This window comes from Nomascus leucogenys, chromosome 15 (genome assembly GCF_006542625.1).
Source record: "Nomascus leucogenys isolate Asia chromosome 15, Asia_NLE_v1, whole genome shotgun sequence".
Classification (NCBI taxonomy): domain Eukaryota; kingdom Metazoa; phylum Chordata; class Mammalia; order Primates; family Hylobatidae; genus Nomascus; species Nomascus leucogenys.
This window is the reverse complement of record NC_044395.1, coordinates 22,662,706-22,675,792: the sequence shown is the minus strand read 5'-3', so window position 1 is coordinate 22,675,792 and position 13,087 is coordinate 22,662,706. Positions and strand designations below refer to the sequence as shown.

Sequence of the window (13,087 nt, the reverse complement as noted above, 5' to 3'; positions counted from 1 at the left end):
GAATCATTGGTTGATCACTTTGGATGTGCTGTTTCAAAACCTTAGCTAATTATTTTCATAGAGCTAACATTTTTAAGATCCAAATCTTTGTTTGAAATAACCCTTCAGGAAATAAGAGTGTCATGCATATTGCATAAATCTCTTAATTGCTTTTGGCAAGTCCACAAGTGCAAGAGTTGTCTTTTAATCTAGAATACATGTAAAACAGGTAAGATAGGACTTTTCATTTTTCAGGTTTCTCCTATAAGGTTATTCGGGTTCCTCCAGAGAAGGTGGACCTTGGGGAGACAATCCATGGAGCCCAGGTGATATGTTCTATTGCTTCTACAGAGAAGGGGAAACCTTCTTACTACCATAGCTTTGGTGAGTCCAGAGATAAGGCAAATTTCAGTGGGCCCTGCCTTGATGTTGCTGTAGCAGAAGGACTAGTTTGGCAAATGTTATGTTAATAGTTTGTCACACTATGGTGATAATGAGACCAAGGTTGCATTTTGATGCCTGGTAAGGTTATTCTGTTTAGTCACATACTCCTGACCGTAGCCAGCTGACTGCTTGAAAAGATATACTGTAGTTGCTTTAGTATAAGCAATTACTAAAAAATTAATTGATATAATTTAAAATTTTAGGCAACCTTAAAGCCCACAAATACTAATCATACATGAAAAGGTTGTCTTGACTATATTTTTTGGGGAAATTCATATTCTATATAGATTGATTCAGCTTTTACTCAGAATATTTATTTTCTGTATTTTAAATCATTATAGCCAAACTGCTTCTAGATTCTTATCCCCAGTATAAGCAGGAAAAGGATTAAGGGATACGTGTAAAGATCATAAAGACACTTTAATACTATACTTTTTTACTTTGTTCCTAAACCAAACAATTTAAAAAGAAAAGGAAAAAAAGATAAAAAGCAAGCTGAGAACATGCAACCCAAGCTATTCTAAGCAGTTCCCTTTTTTATAAAGGAACAGGAAATATGTATAGTAAAGCTGGGAGACAGTAAACATGTATTTCTGGCTGGCATTTTTTTAGGGCATCAGTAGGCATTCAGACAAGCCCCCATAACTGGCACATTTCAGACAACTCTAGTTTGCCAAATAACATTTTTATTGTTGCTGGAACCTTTTAGGAATGACAAGGAACTATATAATTTTCATTGAACAACCTCTAAAGATGAACCTGTGGAAAATTGCCACTTCTAAAATTCGGGGAAAGGCCTTTTCAGATGGGATAAGCTGGGAACCCCAGTGTAATACGCGGTTTCATGTGGTGGATAAATGCACTGGACAGGTGGAGTATTTTGAGTATATTTATCATGAAAATTGTTGGAAACAAAGGCAAATTTCCATATAGTTGATTTTTTTTAACCTTCCCTGGGCATTATTTGCATAAGACACTTTTAATCAAGGATATTACCTTCTTCTGTAGGTTGAGCTAGCTACTTATTAATTAGTACGATGGATTTTGCATATTAGAGAATTATAGGAAATGATTTTATCTTTTTAATGATCTGATTCAATTAAAATGGCGTCCAGGAAACTCTTAGGGTGGATTTTTTCCATATCATAATAGTTGCTAAAGAGGGTGTTGTTCGTGCAGAAATCTTCTGTAATTTTTGCAATAATACTTTAATTAGTTGATTCTCTGGCTTCCTTTTTCTTTTTTTTTGAGATTTTTTTTTAGACGGAGTCTTGCTCTATCACTAGGCTGGAGTGCAGTGGCGAGATCTCAGCTCACTGCAACCTCCACCTCCTGGGTTCAAGTGAGTCTCCTGCCTCAGCCTCCCGAGTAGCTGGGACTACAGGTGTGCGCCACCACACCCAGCTAATTTTTTTGTATTTTTAGTAGAGACAGGGTTTCACCATGTTGGCCAGGATGGTCTCAATCTCTTGACCTCGTGATCCACCCACCTCAGCCTCCCAAAGTGCTGGGATTAACAGGTGTGAGCCACCGTGCCCTGCCCAATTCTCTGGCTTCTTAATATGTGAATATGACAATCCTACTAAAGTCCATGCATGTTGGTTGAATATCTTTTTATACTCCTGATTCATAACGCTATTATATTTGCCTACTTTTTACCTCTCTAAAGAGATAGTATCTTAAATTTACTCTATCTGGATCTCATTACAAAAAAAAATTTAGTAATGACTGCACCTTAAAAAAATTAGTCTCTGAATTTATCATCAGTATACTGAGTAGCAATATTTTCTATTTAACCACACAGTTAGAGTCCAAGATTTATATATCACTCAAAACACTGGGCTATATTTCATGAGGGATTTAAGTTCGTTGTAACAATTGATTGGTTTATATCAAATAGCCCCAGTTCATTGCTTAAAAAAGCAATGTTTAAATCAAAGCATTGCTTCTACATTCTGTATTCTACTTTTATATATACTGGACCTGCCACTTCAGAGGGGAAAATCCTCCTAATTTTCTTATTTTGAACTTTTTGGACCTGTTTCCTAAAGGAAAGGGAAAAAAGAAGAAAACTAAAAAGAGTTTTTTTCATTGTTTGTGTTTTCCCCTGCAGCTCCTTCCAGGGAGATACTACAGCAAACCTTTTGTTACATTTCATCAAATCAATGCCTTTGAGGACCAGGGCTGTGTTATAATTGATTTGTGCTGTCAAGATAATGGAAGAACCCTAGAAGTTTACCAGTTACAGAATCTCAGGAAGGCTGGGGAAGGGCTTGATCAGGTAAACATTAGAATTTGTCAAGAGTCATCAAAATAATTTTGAACTCCAAGATCTGGCTTTGGCTTTGGAATTACATGTTTCTCTCTCTCTCTCTTTCTCTCTTTTTTCTTTTGAGACTGAGTCTCGCTGTGTCACCCAGGCTGGAGTGCAATGGTGCGATCTCGGCTCACTGCAACCTCTACCTCCCAGGTTCAAGAAATTCTTGTGCCTCAGCCTCCCAGGTAGCTGGGATTATAGGCACGCACCACCATGCCCTGCTAGTTTTTAATGTTTTTGTAGAGATGGGTTTCACCATGTTGGCCAGACTTGTCTCGAACTCCTGACCTCAAGTGATCTGCCTGCTTCAGCCTCCCAAAGTCTTGGGATTACAGGCATAAGCCACCATGCCTGACCTAGGAATTACATGTTTCTCTTGTCTCCTTGTGGCAAATAATGAGAGAGAGTGGTTTTAAAGCATTGAAGACATAGCTTCATCATTTATTTAATATTAAAAATAATTTGAAATAGCTTATTTAATACCTAATAAGTAAGAAACATGGCAAAGAGAGCCAAGATATGTGTTTAGAAGCATATGTGGCTGGGCACGGTGGCTCACGCCTGTAATCCCAGCAATTTGGGAGGCTGAGGCAGGCAGATCACTTGAGCTCAGGAGTTTAAGACCAGCCTGGACAACCAAAATGGTGAAACCTCATCTCTACTAAAAATGCAAAAATTAGCCAGGTGTGGTGGTGGTGGGCGCCTGTAATCCCAGCTACTTGGGAGCCTCAGGCAGGAGTATCGCTTGAACCAGGAGGTGGAGGTTGCAGTGAGCCAAGATTGCACCACTGCACCCCAGCCTGTGCAATACAGTAAGACTCCATCTCCAAAAAAAAAAAAAAAAAAAAAGCATAGGTGATAGTTCCTTATTTCCCTATTACACTTAAGCACCAAAGTTTGCTAGAAGGGATAGCAAAGTAGACTGTCAATCAGTCCACCTAGTTGAAGAGATTCACTTTTTCCTGATGCTGAATCCAAGGTAAAGTTTTTCCTTGAATTATGAAATATACATTGTTTCTAGCTGTAGCTTTATTTTTTAGCTATAGTTTTCTTTTTAAATGTTTGTAAAATAGTACTTATTAAGTTTACTTATGCCTTGCTAAGCTTACTTATAGCTTTATGGTAGGTCTTGACATCTGTGGTTGTTTATCTCTTTTCTGTTTTAAGATTGCCTGTGTTTTTCATGGCCTTTTGCATGTCTATACATTTTAGAATCCATTTATCAGGTTTTGTTTTTGTTCTTGTTTTAAAAATAAAATTAATTGTTTATATTTGAGGTTTACAACATGATGTTACGGGGTACATGTAAATATTAAAATGGTTAGTATAGTGAGGCAGATTAACATATCTATCATCTCACATACTTTTTTTGTGTGACAAGAGCAGTTAAAATCTACTCGTTTAACAAAAATCTCTGATAGAATACAATCTTATTGGCCGGGCGCGGTGGCTCACGCTTGTAATCCCAGCACTTTGGGAGGCCGAGGCAGGCGGATCACGAGGTCAGGAGATCAAGACCACGGTGAAACCCCGTCTCTACTAAAAATACAAAAAAATTAGCTGGGCGTGGTGGCGGGCGCCTGTAGTCCCAGCTACTCGGAGAGGCTGAGGGAGGAGAATGGCGTGAACCCGGGAGGCGGAGCTTGCAGTGAGCCGAGATTGTGCCACTGCACTCCAGCCTGGGCGACAGAGCGAGACTCCGTCTCAAAAAAAAAAAAAAAAAAAGAATACAATCATATTAACTTTATTTCTTACATTTGTACGTTAGACTTCTAGACTTGTTCATACTACATATCTACTGTTTGGTATCCTTTGAGCTACATCTTGTCTTTGCCTTCCCCTCCCCTCTGGTGGTAACCACTGTTTCATTGTCTTTCTCTGTGTATTTGAGATTTTCTTTAAAAAATTCCACATAAAAATGAGATCATGCAATTTTTTTTTCCTTTTCTTTTCTTTTCTTTTTGAGACAGAGTCTCACTCTGCCACTCAGGCTGGAGTGCAGTGGCATGATCTCGGCTCACTGCAACCTCTGCTTCCGGGTTCAAGTAATTCTCCTACCTCAGCCTCCTGAGTAGCTGGGACTACAGGCACGTACCAACATGTCTGGCTAATTTTTGTATTTTTAGTACAGACTAGGTTTCACCATGTTGGCCAGGCTGGTCTCTAACTCTTGACTTCAGGTGATCCGCCTGCGTTGGCCTCCCAAAGTGCTGGGATTACAGGCATGAGCCACAGACCCCTGCCTCATAGAATATTTTTCTTTCTGTGTCTGGCTGTTTCACTTAGCATAATGTCTTCCAGGTCCATCCATGTTGTGGCAGACGTTAGGATCTCCTTTTCTAAGATTGAATAATACTCCATTGTGTGTATATATCACATTTTCTTTATCCATTCATCTGTCAATGGGTATTTAGGTTGTTTCTGTTTCTTGACTATTATAAATAATGCTGCAATGAACGTAAGAATGCAGCTATTTTCATGAGGTGGTGATTTCATCTCATTTGAGTATGTACCCAGGAGAGGGATTGCTGGGTCATATGTTGTACAGTTGACCCTGAACAACACGGATTTGAACTGCATGGGTCCTTATATGCAAATTTTCTTCTACCTCTCCACCCCTGAGATAGCCAGACCAACCCCGCTTCTTTCTCCTCCTCAGACTACTCAATGTGAAGACAATGAGAATGAAGACCTTTATGATGATCTACTACCACTTAATGAATAGTAAATATATTTGCTCTTCCTTATGACTTTTAATAGCATTTTATTTTATTTTTTTTGAGACAGAGTTTTGCTCTTGTTGCCCAGACTGGAGTGCAATGGCGCGATCTCGTCTCACTGCAACCTCCGCCTCCTGGGTTCAAGCAATTCTCCAGCCTCAGCCTTCCGAGTAGCTGGGATTACAGGCATCTGCCACCATGTCCGTTGTATTTTTAGTAGAGATGGGGTTTTGTCATATTGGCCAGGCTGGTCTCGAACTCCTGACTTCAGATGATCTGCCCACCTTGGCCTCCGAAAGTGCTGGGATTACAGGCTTGAGCCACCACACCTGGCCTTTAATAACATTTTCTTATTTTCTTTTTTCTAGTTTGCTTTATTGTAAGAATACAGTATATAATACATATGAGATACAAAATATGTGTTAATTAACTGTATGTTATTGGTAAGGCTTCCAGTCAACAATAGGTTATTAGTAGTTAAATTTTTGAGTAGTCAAAAGTTATGTGTGGATTTTCGACTATATAGGAGGTTGGCACCTCTACCCCGCTCCATGTTGTTCAAGGGTCATCTGTATTTTTGATTTCTTTAGGAACTCCTATACTGTTTTTCATAATGGCTGTAACAATTTATATTCCCACCAACAATGTACTGCAGTTCCCTTTCTTCTACACCCTTGCCAACATTTGTTATCTCTTGTCTTTTTGATAATAGCCATCCTTATGAGTGTGAGGTTTTATGTAGTGGTTTTAATTTGTATTTCCCTTATGGTTAGTGATGTTGAGCACCTTTTTATATGGCTATTGGACTTTAAAATTTTATTTTACTTTTTAGGGACAGGATCTCACTCTGTTGCCCAGGCTGGGTGCAGTGGCATGATCATAGCTCACTGAAGCCTCAAACTCCTGGGAACGCGTGATCCTCCTGCCTCAGCCTCCCAAGTAGCTGGGACTACAGGTGCGTGGCACCACACTCAGCTATTTTAAAAACTTTTTTTGTAGAGGCAGTGTCTTATTATGTTGCCAAGGCTGCTGTCAAACTCCTGGGCATGCGTGATCCTCCTGCCTCAGCCTCCCAAGTAGCTGGGATTACAGGTGCATGGCACCATGCTCAGCTAATATTTTTAAAATTTTTTTGTAGAGACAGGGGCTTTGTTATGTTGCCAAGGCTTTTCTCAAACTTCTGGGCTCAAGTGATCCTCCCGCCTCAGCCTCGCAAAGTGCTGGGATTACAAGTGTGAGCCACCACACCTGGCCTCTATTTTTGGAGAAGTGACTGTTCAGGTCCCTTGCCCATTTTTTATTTTTAATTTTTAATTAATTAATTAATTAATTTTAACTTTTAATTAAAAAGTAAACTTTAATGTTGAAAATGCAAACTTGGGGAAGACAGCAAAGATCACACACAAGGCTGTCACTTCACACTTGGAAGGTTGCACAGCGGCCAGGCAGAGGCACTCCTCACATCCCAGACGGGCGCAGCTGGACAGAGGCGCGCCTCACTTCTCAGACAGGGCAGCGGCCGGGCAGAGGCGCTCCTCACTTGCCAGATGGTGGGCGGCTGGGCAGAGGCGCTCCTGGGGCGGCAGGGGCAGCAGGGGCGGCAGCTGGGCAGAGGCGCTCCTCAGTTCCCACGGTGGGCGGCCGGGCAGAGGCGCTCCTCACTTCCCAGATGGGTGGGCAGCCGGCTTTTCCCATTTTTTAATTGGGTTATTTGTTTTTCTGCTATTGAGTTGTAAGAGTTCTTTATAAATTTTGAGGCCAGGTGTGATGGCTCACATCTGTAATCCCAGCACTTTCGGAGGCCAAGGTGGGAGGATTGCTCGAGCCCAGGAGTTCAAGATCAGCCTGGGCAAGATGGCAAGACCTCATTTCTACAAAAAAATTTAGAAATATACAAATTTTGAGTATTAATTCCTTATTAGATGTGTGGTTGCAATTTTTTTTTCCCAGCCCATAGGTCGCCTTTTCGTTTTGTTGATTGTTTCCTTTGCTGTGCAGAAGCTTTTAAATTTGATGTCAACTTGTCAGTTTTTGCAAGGAAAAAACCTGATACAGTATTGCAACTGTAGATCAATTTGGAGATAACTGACATCTTTACAATATTGAGTCTTCCAATCCATGAACATGGAATATCCCTCCATTTATTTGGATCTTTTAAAATTTCTCTCAGTAAAGTTATAGTTTTCAGTATAAAGATATTACATTTCTTTTTGTGTGTTTTGAAATTATTGTAAATGGTATCTTTGAAGCTTTCATTTTCTGTTTATTGCTCTTTATGAAATGCAATTGATTTTGTATATTATCTTCATATCCAGAGATCTTGCTAAATTCACTTATTAGTTCAAATAGTTGATCCACAGATTATTTTGGATTTTCTATGTGCACAGTCAAGTTACCTGAAAATAATGACAGCTTTCTTTCTAATACTTAGGGCTTTATTTCTTTTTCTCGCCTTACTGTACCAGCTAGGTCTTCGAGTTGAATAGAAGTGCAAGATAGTGAATAGAAGTTGAATAGGTAGTGTTGAAAATGTTTAATATTAAATATAAAATTGCTATAGGTATTTTTCTAGCTATCTTTATCAGCTTATCTTAGTAGTGCCTTTTAATGAGTAAACATTCTTAACTTAATATAGCCCAGTATACAGTCTTTTCCTTTATGACTTATACATTGTACGTCTTGTTTTAGACATCTTCTCATGGCAAGGTAATGAAAATATTATCCTATGTTATCTTCTAGAGAAGTCAAATATCTGCATATGCATTATTCTGTTTCTGGACTCTATATTCTGTTCCTTTGTTTCTACTTATGGTTACTTGTGCACTGCATTAAAAAAGTCTTAAGGTTTAGTATCAAGTTATCCTAATATTTTTCTTTTGAAAAGAGTGTCATGGCCATCCCTGGCCCTTCACGTTTTTGTATAAGTTTTAGAATCAGCTGTCAGTTCCCCACACAAAAATATGGTCACATTTTAATTGTATTTGCACTGAACCAATATATCAATTTGAGAGAGGACTAACCTCTTTACACAATGTTGAGTCTTCCAGTATGTGAACACAATATATCTTTCCATTTATTTGAGACTTCTTTAATTTCTTTCAATGTTTATAGTTTTCTGGTTACAGGTTTTCTGCATCTTTTGTTAGATTTATTCCTAGTTTTTTTTTTACATTATTTTAAATGTTGTTTATTTTTTGCTTTCATTTTATGTTAGTGTTGCTATATAGCAATTTTTTTTTTGAGACAGGGTGACGGTCTCACTCTGTCACCAAGGCTGGTGTGCAGTGGTGTGATCTCAGCTCACTGCAACCTCTGCCTCCTGGGTTCAAGCAATCCTCCCACCTCAGCTTCCCGAGTAGCTGGGAATACAGGCATGTGCCACCATTCCTGGCTAATTTTCATATTTTTTTGGTAGAGATGGGGTTTCACCATGTTGGCCAGGCTGGTCTTGAACTCCTGACCTCAAGTGATCCACTGACCTTGGCCTCCCAAAGTGCTGGGATTACAGGAATGAGTCACCGCACCTGGCTGGCAATTGATTTTTGTTTGCTGATTTTATATTCACGAATATAGTAATTACACTTACAAATTCTAATAATTATAGATTCTTTTAGATTTTTTACATCTATAATATCATATGCAAGTAATGACAGTTCCTTTTCTAACTCTACATGTAAGCTGTTTATTGACTTTCTTTTTTTTTTTTTTTTTGTCTTATTTCACTGGATCTTCAGTACAGTGTTGAATATAAGTGATGATAATGGCATCCTTAACTTGTTCCCAATCTGAGAGGCAAAGCTTGCAGCATTTTACCATTAAGCATGCTGCGTGCTGTAGATTAAAAAAATATAATAGAAACTGTCCCTTCTTGGGGGTCATGATGGGCAGCAAGATGCGTCTGCTAGCAGGGTCATTCAGGTAGTAAAGCCACATGCTCCATTAATAAGCTTCCCTGCTAGAAGAGACAATCCTAAACCCAATGTACCAGAAACTTTGAGATCATCAGGGCAACCATCTCAAGATTCTGCAATTTCCCAGCCCTCTAAGGGAAGTAAATTACTAGATTTGCGATGTACCAGACACTGCAGAAGTAATGAAAACATTACCTCAGAAATATAGAAGTAAACTTGTGTCTCAAGAAGAAATTGAATTTGTCCATTGCGGAGATGCAGAATAATCACTGTGGCTGCTGTTTGTCATCAGACGAGAGAATTACCTTTACAATAAAGGACTTCCAAAAAAAAAACCAGACTTTTTTTAGAGCAATTTTAGTTTTAAAGAAAAATCAAGCAGAAAGTATGGAGAGTTTCCATATTTCCCTCTCCTGCTAATGGTACATTTGTTACAACTGATGAATCAATGTAGGAGTGTTACATTATTACTAACTAAAGTCCATACTTTACATGATGGTTAGGTCTGTGTTGTACAGTTCTACGGGTTTTGAAAAATGCACAATGTCATGTATCTACCAATATCATACAGAATAGTTCAATGCCCTGAAAATCTCCCTGTGCTCCACCTATTCTTCCTTTCCCCTTTCCTCCTCTCAGCCCCTGGAAACCACTGATCTTTTCACTATTTCTCTAGTTTTGACTTTTCCAGAATGTCACATAGTTGGAATCATACAGTATGTAGACTTTTCAGCTGACTTTTTTCACTTAGCAATATGCATTTAAGGTTCCTCTGTGTCTTTTGTGGCTTGAGAACTCATTTCTTTTTATCGCTGAAGTATGTACCACAGTTGTGTATTCATTCATTTATTGAAGGACATCTTGGTTGGTTCCAATTCTTGCCAATTATGAATAAAGTTCTTATAAATATTTGTTAGCAGGTTTTGTGTGGACATCTTTTTAAAAAGATACATTTTATTAGATTAGGAGAGTTCCCTTTTACTCCTAGTTTACTGAGATTTTTTGTCATGAATAGATGTTGGACTTTATCAACTGTTTTTTTTTTTCTGCACTATTGAGATCATCATATAACGTTTATCCTTTATTCTATGAACGTGGTGAAGTACACTGACTGATTCTTTAAAAAATGTTCATAACAGCCATTGATTGATTTTTGAATGTTAAGCTACCCTTCCATTCCTGAAGTAAATCCCAATTGGTCGCATTGTATTTGCTTTTAAATATATTGCAGGATTTGCTTTGTTACTATTTTGTTTAGAATTCTTTGTATCTATGTTCATGAATAAAATTGCCCTTTAATTTTTTTCTTTTCTATAATGTTCTTACTAGGTTTTGGTTTTGTGGTTTTTCTAGTCTCATACAATGAGTTGAGAATTGTTCTCTGTTTTCCTTCTCTCTGGATGATATTGTATAGGATTGACATTATTTCTTAAATTTTTGGAATAATTCAACAGTAAAGCCTTCCAGACTTGAACATTTCCTTATAGGCAGATCTACAGTTCTAGAATATTGATTTGGTTCTCTTTTCCAATTTATAGTTCTCTACCACAATTCTCAGTTTAAAATAATTTCCTTAAACATATTTAGAATAGTTAAAGTCTGATAACTATTATCTGGATCTTCCGTGATTCTGTTTCTGTTATCTGTTGTTTATTTTGGTTTTTAATCATGTTGCCTTGTCTTTTCATATGCTGGTTATGTTCTTTCATTTGCAGAATATTGTGTTTTAAAAACTGTGGAAATATTTTGAGACACAGGATGATGTTATTTTCCTCTAGAGAAGAATTTCACTTGCTTATATAATTTGAAGCAGGATTCAGTCCATGCAAGAGCTGGACTATTTCTTGTTTATTCTTATTCGTAGGGTACAGACCTGTGAGGTCCCAACCCAAAGGACTACAGGTTTACTAGGCCTTCCTCTTCTTGGAAAATTGTAAATTCAAACTTTTGTCACTCTAGCCCTCAAAACTATTGAAAAGCCCTTCTCTTTAAAGTTAAGGGATAAGCGAGTTGCTATGGCTATATCCTTATCAAAAAGTAGCATGAAGTATCCTTGTGGTGATGGATCTGTTCCGTATCTTGAGTGGGGTGGTGGGTATATGAATTTACACATGACAAAATAGCATAGAACTAAATACATGCACACACACACACACACACACACACAAATGAGTGCATGTTAAACGAGAATAAGGTTGGTGGATTGTATCAATGTAAATTTCCTAGTTGTGATATTGTATTATAATTATGCAAGACATTCCCACTGGCAAAAGAGGATGAGGAATATATGGGAAATCTCTGTATTATTTCTTTTTTTATGGTGTAAAAAGTATATATATATATATAACATTAAATTTACCATTTTAACCATTTTAGGTGTGTAATTCACTGGCATTAATTCACAATGTTGTGCAACATCACCACTATCCATTTCCAGAACATTTTCATCATCTCAAACAGAAACTCTGTACCCATTAAACAATAATTCCCTGTTCCCCCCACCTCCAGTCCCTGGTAACCTCTATTCTACTTTCTGTTTCTATGAATTTGCCTATTTTAGGTACTTCATATAATTGGGATCATACAATACTTGTCCTTTTGTGTCTGGCTTATTTCACTTAGCGTAATGTTTTCAAAGTTCATCTATGTTGTAGCATGTATCAGAATTGCATTCCTTTTTAAGGTTAAATAATATTCGATTGTATACACACACACACACACACACACACACACTATATTTGTTTATTCATCTGTTGATGGATACTTGGGTTGTTTCCATCTTTGGAGTATTACGAATAATGCTGCTATGAACATTGGCATACAAATATCCAAGTTCCTTTTTTTAGTTCTTTTAGGTATATCTCTAGAAGTGGAATTGCTAGATCATGTAATTCTGTGTTTAACTTTTTGAGGAACTGCCAAACTGTTTTTCCACAGTGGCCACAGCATTTTTCATTACCATCAGCAATGCACAAGAGTTCCAGTTCTTCACGTTTTTACCAACATTTGTTATTTTCTGGGTTTAAAAAAAAATAACCATCCTAATGGGTGTGAAGTGATATCTCATTGTGGTTTTGATTTGCATTTTCCTAATGACTAATAATGTTGAGCATATGTTTAAGTAGTTAGGGGAAAACTTGCCCCAGTATCCAGTTGGTTTCTGTGGGTTTCCTTTTCATCCCAAACCTGGCCCCTTTGTTCTTCACTGTCTTTTTAGCTCACCAATGCCTTCAGGCAGCTGTTTTAAACATTTTGTCCATAATTTCTAGTTGTTTTCAATGGGGTAGTTGATCCATATGATGTAATCTACCATTATTTGAAGTGTCTTTTGGTTTAGCTATGACTTTGCAAGAGAAAACAATTGTAAATATAATTTAAAGTCATTTTTAAAAAGCTAGTAACTTCTGAAGCCATGGTGACCTTTTAGAAAAAAAAAGCTAATAACTCTTTATGAATCTTAAGAATAGCACTAAATCTTTACTCACTAAAAATATTTCTGCATGCTACAGAGATCATATAGACTAGGTATATGGGAGGAAATGGTGCAGTTTGTTCTCCATCCTACAGTATTTCAGGAGAGGAAAATGGGCTTAAAGCACTTACTGTCGGGAAAAACACACTTACTTTATTTGGGTCTCCTGCTTAAACATCATCTCTACGGAGAAGCTGTGTTGGGAGTTTCCAGGATAATTCATTAGGAGGATTCATAAGACTCA

General features: G+C 37.8%; 1 protein-coding gene across 6 annotated transcripts in view; it reads left to right on the top strand.

Annotated features, from left to right (window-relative positions):
• The window catches only part of BCO2 (beta-carotene oxygenase 2), a 50,259-nt gene that overhangs the window by 24,840 nt on the left and 12,332 nt on the right, over positions 1-13,087 (top strand). For all 6 annotated transcript variants that reach the window (XM_012495852.2, XM_012495853.2, XM_012495848.2 and 3 more), the window contains 3 exons: positions 235-363; positions 1,133-1,293; positions 2,537-2,704. In XM_012495852.2, the coding sequence (XP_012351306.1) occupies positions 235-363; positions 1,133-1,293; positions 2,537-2,704 (458 nt within the window). The remainder of the gene's footprint in view (positions 1-234; positions 364-1,132; positions 1,294-2,536; positions 2,705-13,087) is intronic.